The following is a 16898-nucleotide window of genomic DNA, read 5'->3' on the forward strand; positions in this document are numbered from 1 at the left end:
TTTGATGTATGATGTGGAGAATAAGTGTTGAATGAAATGCCAATGTTAGCTCCTATGTTAGGAGAGAGGAATCGAAGAATGTACACTGTAGGTATTTTGGGGAATTTCAGGGCTATTTGCATTTTACTTGAATTAAATGTATATCATGATCTTCGAACTCACCAAAAATAATATTTACATAAAAAATTAATTAGTGGGAGTAGTTAATAAAATTGAATCCATTAAAATTTATAAAAATATTTCAATATTCTTTAATAAATTAAATATAGTTACCAACAATTACCAAGAAACCTAATCTCTTTTTACATTTTCAATAATTAAAACAATCGCTATTAATTACTTACAAACAACCATATAATAATCATTTAGGAATTTAATTTATCAACAACCATATAATAATCGTTTAGAAATTTAATTTATCAAATAGCCTTAAAAACGAAAGAAACTCAATTCTAACCAACAAATGCACAATCAAAAATTATTTAAGTTAGATTGCATGCCTACAGTACACAAACAATCATGCAATCGTCACAAATATTAGAAATAAATCGATTGACTTATTAAATAATTGACAAACCAATTATTCTAAACTATCAAATATTACCCACATATTTAACAAACTTGAAAATTGTAATTAAACCGAAAGAAATGCAAATACCAAAGAACCAGAAAAAAATTAAGAGTAATTCGATCTCACAAAATAAAATCAAACTTCGAACAAGTGGAATATAAATTGAGAACAGAGATGATTCATCTCTCTTCTAACATCCTATTTATAGAGTTGTGTAATTTTAATTGACTTCAAACTAGGGTTACAAACCTGATTTAGACTTGAAAAGATGAAAGTAGCCATGCATCTCGGTTTTTAAAAACAGCAAACAAACCCACAAGATATGGATAGCGGGGCCGCAACTTGGTGAAACGACGCTGTGGCGCAAAGCTCGGGGCATTTGCTACTGAGCTGGGGCACCAACTTGCTACATTGGGCCAGCGTCGCAGCGTTTGGTTGCGAGGTCACAACCCACTCGACTTTGCTTGGGCCCTCTTTTAAGATGCTCCTTCCATCCTCGAGGACTTGCGACATTGTATTCCAAGCTTGCATGCAATTAATTTAAATCACAGAAACACTCAAAATAATCACTTGTAACTAAACAACATAAAATCAAATTAAAAATAAAGAAACATAGTAAAGCATGCATAAACAACACTAAATGCACAAACGAAACTAAAATACGATATTTCACTCATAAAATAATAAATAATAATAATAGGGGCTCGAAACATAAGAAATATGACTCGTTATCACATGTCTTGAGTTCAATTTTGAGATGCTGATTAATTATTCTCATATTGGTTCATTATATATCGTGTAGACTTGGAAACTTTGTGTTGAAGCGTGGCGTTGGAATTCACGTCTAATTTATTTTGAGACTTCTCTTGTGTATCTTATTTAAGTAATAATCCAATAGTTATATGATATGATTATGATTGTGTAAACATTTATGCATAGGAGTTTGCATCATTAAGGAATTCTTACCTTTATCAATTGAAATTACCAATCTTGTCCCTGTGAGTTTTTCTTTTTTCTTTTCTTTTTTCCTTTTTTTTTTTTTTTTTTTAAGGGATGTGTGTTGTTTAGATAAACATTGCAGTAAGCAGTACAACTGTTTTCAAACTTGACTTGTTCACCAAGCTATCTTTTTAGTAGAAAACAAATTTTTCCTGTACTGATGACCATTTCATTCTAAATCTGATACCCACAATATACTAAAAAACCAAGCAACGCAAAGCAAACCACTGGTGCGAATCTAGGTACATCCGATATAAACATAACAAATGCTATTACCTAATAAATATTTTCTGAAGTATGGCTCCACTGCCTCTCAGCACCGCTCAGTATGTACCGTGTGAAGGATGAATCTCCTCAGGAGCAGATGCATTGCGCAACACTCTCCCCATCTGAATTGCAACCGAAGGGTTTTGCTCAGAGTTTTCTTGAGCTGCAGACCCAGTAGCAGCTTTTAAGCCTTTCTTTTTCTTCACCTTCTGTGCCCAACCAACAAGACCTACTTGCACATGCTCATCGAATATCGACTTCTTAAACGAGCTTCCCATCTTCAATTCAGCAGGAAAAAAAAGATGTGTAAATCAGAGTTCGGGATATGGAATTGGAGTTTATGGTTCTAAGAAACTCAACTAACCTGTGTGACAATAGCATAAAGTGGCAAGGTGCTATAACTGCAAAGTACCTGAATGAAAACCCTGAAGTAACCAACAGAAGAAAACAAGTCGGCAATTTAGTAGAGAATGAAAAATTTTAAAGTCACAATAACGTAAACCAAATGGTCATTGATTATTACCCTATAACGAGCCTAGGAACGATATAACGAACTTGACCCATGATGCAGGAGTCGAAGCCAAATTGAACCTGCAGATGATGAAGAATGTGTTTTTATGTCATCCCATTCACTATGAGGTCCGTACGGAAAAATAGTGAACTAAAATAGAGGCTTTACCCAAATCCAGAAGAAAAAAGCTATCTCAAAAGCATTTTGGAAGAGGATAAAATGGATCAAGAAGAGGACAATACGAGGCTTGTTGAACCAAAAGTGATCATCCGATGGTTGAACCACTAATTCCCCCTCAATGGCTACATGTTTCTCGGCAACCTCATGAGCCAATTGAGTAATCACATGCTCGAGCTTGGTGCCCACGGCAAGTAGAAGCTGGAAAACAAATGAATTAAGTAAAAGAACAGAATGCAACCAAAGGAACTTATTGATGTTGATGAATATATCCCGAGTTTCAACAGTTTCCTTTCCAATAGATCAATTAGTGGCACTGTTACCAGTATTGATCTTTATTTATAGGATAAGACTATCATTCCGTTGATCGGTTATGTCACTAGGACTCTTCATTTTCCCTGAAGTACCAATTCCGGAACTAGTGTCCAAAACATATTCGAACATGGTACAGGGATATATATGCCAGTATATCCATTACTCACCCCCAAGTCCAGTTAACATAATTAAGTAAAATAATATAAAATAAAATAAATTGAAGTATAAACTTGTCGGGCAGATGCCAGTATCAAATACTCACCCAAGTCCAGGTAACATAATTAATCAGTTTATCAAAGATTCAATAAATATGGAGTAGATTAGTCCATGCAATTATCTCTTCAATCTGGAATTGGTTCATAACGATTAGTTCTAATTGAGTACATGGATGTGTGTTTATTTTTGGGCATATGTATGTGTCTGTAAGAAACTGTAATAAAGATACTCACAATGAAAGGAATGAAAGCAATCCAGAAATAAGTATGCCAGCCTGCAGAAGAAAATTGAGAAAATGTCATCATTTACACAGTACATTAATGCTAGGAAGTAATCCCGATAAAAGCATCTATTACATGCCATAGGAGCAAAAAGTAAAAATATAAAAAAGGTTCATATTATATGACTACAGTAATAGATTTTTCATCTGGTACAAACAAGGCTGCAGCTTGGGGTAGGGAAAGGGTTGTAGATGCTGAGATTAGAACCCTATAACTACTGAATGCCACCTTCTAGGGGTTGCGACGTGAACCAATTGGGCTAAGCCTCAACTCCAATGAAGCTCTATTTTTAACACCAGAAAACATAGTTTTAATGGAGTCCTATATTAAATAGTTACGAGTGCTATAAGCTGGTGAAAAACAATCATCCCATTTTGATATACTAAAAATAATCAACACCTGAAGAAAAACTTTGACAAAATTGTGAAAGCAATTGAACATCAAAAAATGATAATGCTAACAATGGTCAGTGGTCTTACATACCATTAACATTCAGCAACAAGAAGATGACCACAAAAACCCAGAGATACCAACTGCAAACAAACAAATAAAACAACAAATCAAAATGAATCAGCAAAGTAAGCATGATTTGATGTCGGAACATGTGCAAGAAATATGAGACAAATATTCACAAACAATCTCATATATCACTCGCCTTATTCCAACAACTTGCTTAAAATCATCTTCCAAGGCACGGATCATGTATCTGTGAAAATTAAACTTGGGATTCCCCCTGCAATGTGTCTGCAATACAAATAATAAGCACTTGGTCATTGGCTATTGGAATGACATTACAACCATAACAAAGTTCTTCAACCTTTCCACAGAAAACTTACCATGATGAAACCTAGCCTTAGTGTCACATAATCTGATTTGGTCACCGATGCATAGAATTGCTTAAAAAAAGAATGCTGTAAGAAAACAAAGGGACAATTAAGAAGGTTAGAGTCATGATTAGCAAAAGCATAAAAACTTCTGCAAATAAAACGAATGTTCGAGGTTCAATTAGGATTGTTTCGTATCGAATGTCTTATAGTGATCAAGATACCTGTAAGAATTAAAGTCCTTTATTCTGTCAAGGTAAGTAATAAGGGCAGGGGGAAAGATATCGATTGTAAGCACCCATTTTAACTATGGCAATAGCTCTTGTTCCCCATCTTAGGAGGCACATAATCACTTTTTATTATACTACAGTAGTTTCTTCCATTTTTTCCAATTCCAAGTTAGACATATCTTATGGAAAACAATCCCTCCATTCACCATTGAAGGCAGATGATAGGATCAAACATAACAAGAGGCACAAATAAGTGCAAGCATATGCAAGTGTACATTTAACTAATAAAGCATGCCACGTTACCAACAATGGCAAGCAAAAAAGCTGCCCTATCCTCGATTAGTATTTAAAAGACTATCCATCGTAACTCCTAAGACCAACAAGACAAATTCTAACTCCATCCACAAAAACAAAACATTGCCATAAACACAGATATGCGTATTTCTCATGTATAAAGCAATTTCAAGGACTACTATTATGCATGTGTTTCATGCCAATTCCGACATATGACAGGCAAGGGAAACAGGTTGGCAAAAAGAGAAGAATAATTCAATTGTTGTAGATGTGAATGGAAAAAAGATAGTATCATCAATGAAATAGAAGCTTACCACCCATCCTAGCAGAATTGAATTTTTACCAAGACCCTGAAAATGCTCTTGGATAAAAGCATGCTGCTGCACATGAGTGACTTTTTTCTTCAGCACTGCACTAACACAGTACACAAGTTAGAAGCATCAAGAAAAGGTAAAGAAAAGCAGACTCTTTGTGGGAAGCCCTATTTTGGCCCAAGGAGATTGCACTGGAGTAGGGAAGGGGATGGGTCAATCAGCCATATCAGTTCCTAGTAAGTCAATTTCTTAACTACAAAAAACCTTACTGCAGCAAAGACATATGCTGCATAGTCCTTAGTCCTTACCTTGCTCTGAATCATAATTCTTCTCTGCAATTGAATCTTCCCACCTCTTCCATTCACGTATCTACTTAAAAGGAAAAGAAAAAAAAAATCTTTTTAGGAGAAGCTGAGAATAAACAAATAGCTAAACCACAACCAGAATAAAGTTGAAGAAGAAGCAAATGAACCATATTAGACAGCTTACCTTTAGCCCTCCAAAAGAAACTGTGAGAACACAGAATGTTACATGAACAATGGCCAGGACAAAGATAAAAATATGCAGTTGATGCAGCGCTTCAACAGACAACAAAGGTACCTTACCCTGAAGCACAAAAGTACAGAAACAATAAGTACATTAATCAAACAGTTTGTCATTTTTAATTGAAAAATTGAGCCAAAACCTGCAGAAGTGTCTTTAAATAAGATGCATAGGACCCTATTCGTTACTCTCATCACCGATTCCTTTCTTAAAATGAAAAAGATAAACCAATTCTTTGCTTTTCATTATAGCATAAGTGACAATAACATCCATTGATTTGGTGATGGATAAATATGTTACCTTCTTAGCACAGTATCCCGTGGAAGGGGTCTCAGCCAGTAGGTGCCTGGTTCCACCAGACAGGGTTAAAGCAAAATACTTCTGAAAATGTGATGTCGTATGATTGGAGCCCTCCCCGGTTTCTTTATTGTCTTCCCTTTTACAAGGAAGCATGCTAGTTAATACGTCACTTGATACACAGATTTTAGAAATTGCATTCTGAAATACTGTCAGCAATAATGATATAAACCCCAAGAGCATCAACTCTGCCAAAAGAAACCGACATCTAAATGTTACAATTTGTAAAATAGCAAAAGAATATCCCAATAGAAACATATAAAAAAACCATTCTTTCTACGTAAACTTCAAAAAGATATGCAAATTTCGCATCCTTCAACATATAATCAAAAAGAAAAAAGCGTAATATTTAACTGTTTTTTACTTGTTCAAAACATCATCTTTTTTCTGTCTTAATTCCTTCTCCAATGGAGAGATACAGAAAAGAGCTTCTCCTATAAACCAAAAATGCAATTTACCACTTTTAACTTTCCTCCTTTAGGAACACATAAAAGACAGAGAAAAGATTGTCTTTTATGAAAAAACAGACTTTTTTTTACAAGCCTTCCCTTTAACACTTCCAATCAAATTTAACATCAAAATATGAAAAATTAGAGAGAAAAGGGAGATGGGTTACCCTCTTTAACTTTCAAAAGAGCCTCAAAGAGTGGTTTCTGTTGTTTTCTCTTCAAAACATTCCCAACAACATGAAGCAAACGTTCCATAGCCAAAGAAATGGCAACAATCACAGTACAAATTGCTGCAACAATCCATGTTGGCGTATGCTCTAATGTTGCCCCTTCTTCCGCTCCACCACTCATTTCTCTCCAAAGTTTCTTCCTTTTTGCCTTTCTTCTCTTTTCTTCTCAAACTGTAACTGTTTTCGGTCTAGTTCTCGGTTCTTAGGGGAAAAAAAAAACCCAATGGCCAATTCCAATCTTCTTGACTTAAATTATCTGCAATATTTTTGGTCTTCTGCAAAGTGTTCGAACAAATGTCTCACTCAGCCCTTGAAACCATATATCTAGTTCATGTTCATAGTCTCGTGATTACCTTTAGCACAGCATAGTCTCATGATTACCTTTAGCACAGATGAATAGCTGAAAATCCCCCAAGTTAGATTCAACAAAAGAGAAACTAAAAGTTGCATATACATCATAATCAAAAGTATCAAAAGTTTAGAAAGTGTCCTATCATGGAGATCAGTTCAGATAGAGATGAACTAAAACAAGCACTGAAGAAAAACTCCATGATAGCCCACAGAAATAAATAAAAAAGAGATTTGGAAAAAGAAGTTAATGGAAACTAAAAAAGATGCAACAAAAAGAGCTGGAAATTACAAGACTGAAAGTACCAACCAAAAGGGGAAAAGGGGAGGGGAAAAGTTGAAAATTGAAGACCACTGAGACAGAGAATGTGAAGAGTGAAGAGTAGGGTTCTTCACCTGATGGAGACATGAACTTGACTTCCACTATATGCAAACAACAAGATGATGACGACGACGATGATATCCGTAGAGAAAAGAGCTCAGGCCACAAAAGTCACGATTAAAGAGTACGATTTTGTTCGAATGAGACACCATGAAAGCTCAAACAGACATACGGTCCTCAGTTACTGTGCAAAAGATACCCAAAAGTCCAGTTCTTTATAATAATAGACCTTGTAATACACCTGTGCAAGTCGCCCAGCCCGGTAAATCCGTTCCGACTAGAGTCGGGTAGTTCGCTCGGCTCGGTAAGTTTATTCAATTTCAATCGAGTTTGGATAATAATTTTTTTATTTCGATTTATCAAATTCAACCTGAATTTAATTTTAATGATAAAAATATTTTTAAATTTAAATTTAATTATAAGATATATAAATAATTTTAATATTATATTATATTTTAAATAGTAAAATGAATTTTATGTGATCAGTCCGAAAACAGATTTGAATTTAAAAAAAAAAATTGGACCTCGACCTGAATAGACCAGCGCATGAATTATACATAAGTTACTTTTAAAATATTTTAGTTTTTATTCATTAAGTGACTATAAATTAGTTTTAATATAAATTTTATGCTTTGGCAAATAATGGTATTTCTAAAAGATGGGATAATGTTATAGGCAAAAATCAGAAATATAAATATTTATTTTAGTAGGTAATTGGATAAATTTTGAAAATGAATATGTTATAGAACATTATTATATAAATTATTAAAACACATGTTATTCTTATTTAATTTTATGTTTTTAATTCTTTTTATTAATTGAGCTAATCTCACTTAATGCATAAGTAATGATATCAAACTTAGTAATTTTATAAATAGTATAAATCTATATAGAAACACTGATCATGTTTAGATTTTTCTAGAGAAATAATATTTTTTAATTTCACATGTATAATTAATTTTGTTAGTAAATTATTTTTATATTAGGTAAATTATATTTTAGTCATTCAATTATGGCAAGGGTTTTTAGTTATTTAATTATTTGATCTTTTTTATTTTTGGTCACCAACTATTAAATGACTAATGGAAAGATGAGGTCGCGGTTTTAAAATTAACATAATAGTAATTTTAATCCTCAATATTTATGCATTATATCAATTTAGTCTTAATTCTAAAAAATTTAACGTCAACATTTACATATTGTGTAATATAATCTTCTTTTCAATTTTGTTATTCTTTTGTAACTCTTTCAACTAAAAGTTAAAAGCACAAATTTATAAACTAAATTTGATTGAAAATATACAAAAATAGAAACTCTCAAAATTCAAGATAATAATTTTATCTTTTTTATTTTTTTAAAATTAACCCTCAATGTCATAAATAAAAGTAAAACTACAAAAAATATTAAATTACACAATGTGTAAATTTTGAAAGTTTTTTAATCAAAACTAAATTCACATAATGTATAAAAATTAAAAGTTAAAGCTGCTCTTATACCAATTTTAGAAACTATTAGGTTATCTTTCTATTAGTAATTTAACGGCTAATAACTAAAAAAAGAATTCTAAAATAAGAAAAAGATCAAACAGTTGAATGATTATTTTGTAAATTTTCATAAATAAATACCAAAAAGAAATTTACAAATACCAATATAATTTACACTTTTATATATTGAGATATAATCAAAATTTTGAGAGTGATTTTAAATTTATTTATAAGATCAAAAATATATATTATCATTTTAGACACAGATTCAATTATTATAAATGAAAATAAATATTCAAACTAGCGTGCTATGCATGTGCATGAATTTATTATAGGGAATTATGAACTTAACTGGGGACGGAAAAGGAATAAAAAACGTGCAAAAATGGTGGGGTATTTCATACTTTTTTTTTTTCTAAATGAGGTATTTGTCTTTTTAATTTAATATTTTTGAGTTTTATTTTAAATTTTTGTTTTATTGAAAAGATAATCCCAAATTAACAACCTATGAATAGGACTTATGTGGCCGAATTTTTTAGTTTTATTGCAAAGATAACAAAGAAAATTTATATTATTTTATTATTTTTAGTACAATTGAGATTTAAATTTGAATTATTTTTAAAAGATAAATATTCAACCAATAGTAATATATCATTTTAATATGCTATAAATGTATGTAAAAGATTATGTATTCAACTAAATTAATAATTCATGTCATATAAATTTTAATAACTCCTTTATGTGCCATAGTTATTATAAAATAAAACTTCATATAATTTATCATAGGTTAAACTATACTCATAGTCACTTTTATTTATCTCAAATTATAGTTTAGTTATTTATATTTGAAATGTTACATTTTATCCACTTACGTTATCGTATTGTAATATTTTAATCACTTAGCCGTTAATTGTTATTAACAGTGTAATAGTAAGCTGACGTAGCACGTTAAATCATTATTTCAAATAAAAATTTTAGGTTAAATTATACAATTAGTCTGAAATTTTTTTCGTTTTGAGCAATTTAATTTTTTTATATTCTTTGAACTTTTTTTTTTTACATTCTCTTTTGTTTCTCCCTCTATTTTCTTACATTCTCTATTTCTTTTAATGTATTAGGAAGTCGAATTGGCAAAAGAAAGAAGGAAGTGGAAACCCATTATTGCATATAACCAAAACCTATAAACCTATACCATCTACTAACTATCAAAACCCTCTACCAACATCCATCATCTTTATTTTATCCACTAACATCTCCACCACTACCATGACTTCATTTCGAAAATATTGAGTTTGATTAAACTATAAATTATTTAATTAAGAAATTATTTAATAAATAATAATAACCTTGAAACTTATAGGTCAGTATACTGACCCTCCGTTCATCCTTATTGCTCTTAAGAAACCACAAGATCTTATCTTGCAAGCTTGCCTCTAAAAATCGCAAGTGGACTAACATCATCCTTGGTAAACCAAAGGTTGGAAGGAGACTTTTTCCAGCTTTACAGGACATCCAAGAAATCCTAAACTCAATCAAGACTGTCCAATATAACAACAACAATCAACAACTCGGAAAGAAAACAAGAAACTGGTTGTGTGCCTCAATGAATAATACTTATTTCTCATGCCCATAATCTTTCTTTGCCCGTCATATTTGCTATGTACCAAAAAAAAAAATTTAGACGTTTTTTTTTAAGCTCCTAAGCCATTCAAAATATTCAAACTCAACTAATTAAATATCTCAAAGTTAAAACTTAGGGTAAATTCATAATTGGCCCCTCAATGATAAGTGCTAAAAGTAATATATTTTAATCTCATTCTTAATGCATTATTGGGTGATTATTCAATATTAATTGTGAATTTTATGCTCTTAATCCTTTAAATTCATGTTTTTATGCTTAATAGAGCATTTGGGAGCAAAATGAGTGAAAAATGAGCGAAAATCAAAAAATCAAAGTAAGTTATAAGAGCCACACGAGCTGACCCCTTCCACACAGTTGTGTGAGCCACAGGGGATGTCATACAGTCATGTGGCAAGTCGTGTTGATTTTGCAAATTTGTACCCTAAACTATGGGAAATCACATTTTTGAGGTTTTTCGAGCATTCTAAGACGTATATATGATAAAAATAAGAAAATAGAGAGAGTCGTCATAGAGTACTCTAGAAAATAACTCGAAAAACACCATTGAAGCCAATTCTAAAGTAGGTTTTCGTCAAGATTGAAGACTCCTATTTGATTTCTTAAGAGGTTATCATGAGTTTCTTTATTTCTTTTGGTTAAACTATGTTTTGGATGTTTTTATTTTCAAGTATGAACTAATTTTCTAAATACCTAGGGGAGATGAGCCCTACGATGAATTTTTTCTTTTGATTTTTACTTTACGCAATAAATACTTAGATCTTATTTTCAATTATGTGTGCTTAATTCTTGATTTGATATTTCTAGATTATTGATCCATGTTTGATGTGCTTAAATTAGAGGAGGAACATACCCTGTTTAAGAGTAGATTTGCGTAATTGAGTGGAGTTGCATGCAATCCTAGAAATAGGACTACATAAATCTACTAGATTAGAGTCAAATCTAATAGGGGAATCTATAGCATGAGTTAATGCGATAATAGAGGTTTTAATTAGAAAGAAATTTCCATTAATCAACTTAGAATTAGTTGCTCTTACTCTCAAAAGAGATATTAGCATAGTTTAGGGATTTTTACGAATTAAGATACTAAGTAAAGAAATTGTGTAATTTAGATTGATAGTGGCAGATAAAGTCAATGTGGATTTTTTCCTAAATATTGTTTCGCTTTTTGTTGCTAATAGGTTTTCATATTTTGTTCTTTGTTTTGTTTGTAAGTTAATTAATTTAGTTAATTTTAGTTTTTAATCAATTATTCGAATTATTCAGTTAAATAATAGAAAGATAGTAATTACTAGTACTTTTAGTTTTCGTGAGAATGATGTATTTGTTCGCCGTAGCTATACTATTAATTGATAGGGGCACTTGCATTAGCCAAATTTTTAGTTAGTTTCGTGGACAACACTCAATTATACTTAAGTTTTTGTTTTTTCATCAATTTTCAAAATATTCCAATTGGTCACCCAACAATTTGGGATTATATTTTTTGGTCACCCAACTAAATGGTTAACAAAAGGATAATGTGGCTGGTTTTTTTTTTTTTTTAAATTGACATAATAATAAATGTAGCCCTTATCATTTAGAGATTATGTCAATTTGGTTTTAATTTTATAAACTTTAGCCTTCAATGCTTACAAATTCATCAATTTAGTCATAATTCTAAAAATTTTAAAATTTTTAAAAATAATTTTAAAAATGTTATAAATTAGAAAAACATAAAAATTATAATACATTAAAATTTGACATTATAAATATTTTGAAATAGAGCAAAAGAAAATGAGGTTTAATGGAAGAATAATATACAAGAGGCAACAAGTCCTAGTCAACTAATATTTGTAATCTTCAAGTTTATTTCTTTAAAGTTTGCTCTTTGCTTTGAACTTGTTTGATTTAGCTCCTTGCAGGGGCAACACTAAGAGGATTGGTAGGGTTAGTTCCCTCCTAAAATGGAAAATTAAATTATACCATTTCCTTTATATTCTATAAAATCATAAATTAGTAAATAATTAAATTACACTTTAGCCTACAAAAATGATAAAATTATAATCTAATCCTTTAAAAGTTACAAAGATATAAATTAATACAACAACGAAATTACATTTTAGCTATCATAAATAACTCAATTTCAACCCCAAAAATAATTTATGGCTTCACCATTCTTGAACCTTTCCCCCTCCTCTTCCCCTTTAAGGTAAGAATAAATGTGGTTCATTGTCCTTTTTATTTTTTTTTTGGTCGAAACTAACGCATCCACCACCGGGTAATGGTGACTAAGCCCTTGCCACAAGGGCTTTCCAAAGAGGTAAACGAATAGCTATGAAATATATTGTACTCTCATGGCCAAGAATCAAACTCTCAACCTCATGGTTAAAGGATAAAGTGAACAACTATCACACCACACCTCATGGTTATGTTGTTCATTCTCTATTTGATTAGAGAAATAATTTTCTAGTTGCTACCTAAGTGTAGGCTTGAGTTGTTGAAAATGCATTTTATAGATTTGATATGTGAAATTGTTTTGCTTTTATTATTATATTTTGGGTAAACTACGCAATGATCACCTAAGTTTTAATTTGTTCTTATTTTGGTCACCGATTTTTTTGTTAAATTACTGTCGTTAGATCAATTGCAATTTGATATGCCAAACGGAATGTTTATGTGATTTTCTTTTGATTAATATAATAAAAAATTTAGTCATTAACATTTTGCAAATTCTGTTAATTTAATTTAGTAATTGTAATTGATTTAATGAGAGTGATTAAATTAACAAAAATTAATTTAAAAATATAAACATGTTGAAAAATGGTTCACAATCTAAGTAGTTTACCCTTATAAGTGTAGTTTAAATTTCTAAGTGGTTGATCATCTTTCTGAAATTACTTAAGGTTAGGTTTGTAAGTTTTGCCTTCCAAAAATTGTTAATGTTTCGTGATGCCGTATCTTGATTTCTATAAATGCCTACAAATTCCATAAACGTAATTTCTTTTATATTGCTTTTGAATTTGTTTTATAATATTTAATACATTTTATGAATTTTTAATTTATTATATATTTTTTGGAAGATTTAATGTGTGTTTTTAAAATTTTAAAATTTATGATTTAATAAAAATAAACTCACATAATGTATAAACATTATGAATTTAATTTTAGAATTAAGAAAGATATAATCTTTAAATATTAAAGGTTAATTTTATTATTATATAAATTAAAAATCGAAATGTCATCCTTCCATTAATTATTTAACAATTAAGTGTCCAAAAAACCATAATCTTAAATAATTGAATCATCTAATTGTAATTTTTTAAATTTAAATCACTAAAATAAAAATTTAGATGTATAATTAAATGAATAATACATAGTTTACTCTAAAACTTAACTTGGTAATATACAATTAACTAAAATGGAATAACGAATCTAGTTAATGGCCGACAGATCAAATGTTAATGGAAGACAGATCAACAAAAGTGACAGCTTCCTTTGTTATTTTTAATATAATTTTACTTTGTTATTTTCGTAAACGACAAAATTAAAATAAATATAATTTAAATCCATATTAAAATTTTCACTCATTCTTTAATTTGAAAAACACTCACTTACCCCTTAAAATTGAATTAAAAGAAATACATTAATCCCTAAATTTTATTTACTAAAATTATATAAAAATATTATTTTATCCTTTATTAATTTATTTGTTTTTATATTTAATTTATATATTCAATAATTTTTAATTAAAATAATAAAAATCTAATTATTTATAAAAATATTTCAATTATTATTAAATTAAATTATAAATTATATTACATTCAAATATAATTTTGTGTGAAACATAATGTAATTTTCAATTAGATAAAAATATGTTACAAGTCTTTGTATTCTTTGTAAATTTAAAATTTAGTCTTTGTGCTTTTATTTCTAAGAATTTAGTCCCTCATAATTTTATCAAAATTTCATCAAAATTTCAAGATAGATTCTTGAAAATAAGAAATTTATAAAATCAATGTCATATATATTTGTAGTTCCCACCAAAGTCTTGACTTAGAACCTAATAATGTTGTATTGAAACTTGAAAAGTATAATTGAAATTAACTACAATTTGTTATCATGAAATTTTGATAAAATATAAGGGACTATTCACGATATTTTACCATTCTTCATTTGAGGGAAAAAATTATAAGGAAGTCGGCAGGTGAGGGTTGTTAAATAATTTCCTTGTTTCATATATGAAAAAAAAAAAATTGATTTACCACTTTTCAATAAGGTAAATGAAGTTGGGAAGGGAAAAGTCAAAGTAGGAGGCCTACATTGATTTTTTTTTTTAAATCTTTTCTGCTTTATACCTTTTTTGGTATTTCTTTCCTTTTAGGAACATTTTCTATTTTCACTTTGGGGAATAATTTTATTTTTACATTTTATTGTATAATATATTCACGGTATATATAATTTATACATTGGCAAGTTACACATTAACATCTTATTAAAAACCTTAAAAGATATATAAATAATTAAAATTTAAGTTAATTGCATTAGACATCCTTAAATTATTATCTTTATTTTAAATTAATCTTTAAATTTTAAAATATTTTAATTATATCCTAAATTATTAATATTATAACAATTAATCTTATTATTAAAATCATTAATTTAAGAAATATCAAATCTTATTTTAAAGAGGAAGGAAATTATTTATATAATGCATGGCAGCTGTAGAGCCCAGATAATAATGCCATATGTAATCAAAGCAAAAGAAATAATTAAATTAAATTAAATAAAGCAAATTACTATAATTACTAATTAAATATTAAAAGTAACTGTGTACGTTCTCTCACCACAAATCTTTTAAAACTAACCACTTTTTACATTTCACCAACTATTTTATTCACATATTGTAAAATTATAATAAAAAAGTGTTCAGTTTTTTTGTTAAATTAAAATGGTATATTATTAATTAAAATCACAAGTGATTTAACACATTAGTGAATATGATACAACGTATAAGAGGAGAGGGACCCTCCTCGAGCTACACATGGTTTTAGTTTTATTTGTTTTTAATGCAATATGTTCTCAGTTTATTTTTTTCGTAATAACATGTTGAATAGGCAATTCTTTAAAAACTGTACATTGTTCAACTCTATACTAATCAACATAATTAAATCATTCTTTTAACTATCATCAAGTCTATAAGTATTTTCTTTTTAAAAATATTTAAAATTATTAGACAATCATAAATTTAAATGAATTGTCAATGAGATTCTGATTGTGTTAATAAAAATTAAACTTTTAAAATTTTAAGTGTTTAAAGTTTAAATTTCATTGTGAATAAATTATGTATGTCTTCTACAAATATAATTTGAGTTTTTGATGTTTATAATATTAAATTCTAAATGAAAAAAATTCAAGGGAATTTAGGTAAATAATATATTTATATGTGGTTATTATTAGTTAGGGTTTTAAGATTAATAGTAGACTAAAGAAATTGAATAAAAATGAATGTAACATGTGATGGATAAAATAATTAAGTTTTAGAGATGTAGGTATATTTAAATTGTTATATAAAGTAAACATAATCAAAACTATGTTATTACTGTAGAATAAGATAATTTTATAAAATTGACTTGATAAAATATTTTTATAGAAGATTGAGTAAGCGGCTCCATGTGTTAATTTTTCATCACGTTATAACAAACTAAAATAGTTTGATTTTTAGTATAGTTGACACCATTGCTTTTATAATAATTAGGAAGATGTGGGTTTAAATTACATATTTAAATATACTTTTTCCTCTTTTAAAGATTGGAGAAAATCATAAATAAAAATAAGTATTATATAAAAATAAACAAAATAAAATAAATATATCAATTTACTCTCATAAAATTACTATTAAAAAACAAAAGTTTTCATGTGGACTGGTTTAGTCTCGTTGGTATCGTTACCGTTCCTAATGTAGGAGGATATTAGTTTGAGCATGGTGAAGCGTATTTATCCTCTTATTTAAGGATATAAAAGATATATATTATAAATAATTCTAGGCATTGTATAAAAAACAAAAACTATATAATTCGAATACTTAAATCAATAATTTAATATTTTATTAAGAGAGTATAAAATTGTTAATTTGAAGATTCGTTATTCTTGAATATATGTATAAAAATAATTTATTTAAATAAATTTTAAAATAAAATATATATATATATAGAGGTTGATAAATTTGTTCTAGATTTGTTGTTGCTTTCATGTAATTGCCGTGATTCCAGCTCCATGTGAGGCGTGATGGTTGGGAAACTAATCTTAGATTCAAATTCCAACATGAATTCGATCTGTTTCATATATGGATCAACCTTAAGTTTGAACTCATTTAACTCCTTTTAAATTTATAATATACATCTTTTAGTTTATATCATAAAAAAATTAAATATATTATATTATAATGTCAACAATAAAACATAGGTTAATTTCTAAGTGTACTTAATATG

General features: G+C 28.8%; 1 protein-coding gene across 4 annotated transcripts; it reads right to left on the reverse strand.

Annotated features, from left to right (window-relative positions):
* Positions 1–1667: 1667 nt before the first annotated feature.
* Positions 1668–7661, reverse strand: LOC108464290 (MLO-like protein 1). 4 transcript variants are annotated; one of them, XM_053023923.1, is made up of 15 exons: positions 7237–7661; positions 6932–6978; positions 6516–6853; positions 5843–6087; positions 5489–5605; positions 5308–5368; positions 5000–5094; positions 4174–4248; positions 3993–4081; positions 3821–3870; positions 3290–3330; positions 2517–2726; positions 2361–2428; positions 2202–2262; positions 1668–2115 (listed from the first exon to the last, which is right to left on the reverse strand). In XM_053023923.1, exons 3-15 carry the CDS (start codon positions 6697–6699, stop codon positions 1894–1896), a joined length of 1518 nt encoding a protein of 505 aa, XP_052879883.1. In that variant the 5' UTR covers positions 6700–6853; positions 6932–6978; positions 7237–7661; the 3' UTR covers positions 1668–1893. The 4 variants fall into 4 exon arrangements, with proteins under 4 accessions (XP_052879883.1, XP_017619994.1, XP_017619996.1 ...); XM_017764505.2 differs by having other exon boundaries at positions 7323–7660; XM_017764507.2 differs by lacking the exon at positions 6932–6978 and having other exon boundaries at positions 7323–7661.
* Between the last annotated feature and the right edge of the window lie 9237 nt (positions 7662–16898).

Source organism: Gossypium arboreum, chromosome 13 (assembly GCF_025698485.1).
Source record: "Gossypium arboreum isolate Shixiya-1 chromosome 13, ASM2569848v2, whole genome shotgun sequence".
In the NCBI taxonomy this organism is placed as follows: Eukaryota; Viridiplantae; Streptophyta; class Magnoliopsida; order Malvales; family Malvaceae; genus Gossypium; species Gossypium arboreum.

Bases quoted from the DNA above. Each gene is read 5' to 3' on its own strand.
- LOC108464290 (XM_017764507.2), bottom strand. From the start codon at position 6,699: ATGAGTGGTGGAGCGGAAGAAGGGGCAACATTAGAGCATACGCCAACA. The intron at 4,082-4,173 runs GTAAGTTTTCTG...TTTGTATTGCAG, and splicing joins TAAGGCTAGGTTTCATCATG to ACACATTGCAGGGGGAATCC. The intron at 3,871-3,992 runs GCGAGTGATATA...GTTTGTTTGCAG, and splicing joins AAGCAAGTTGTTGGAATAAG to TTGGTATCTCTGGGTTTTTG.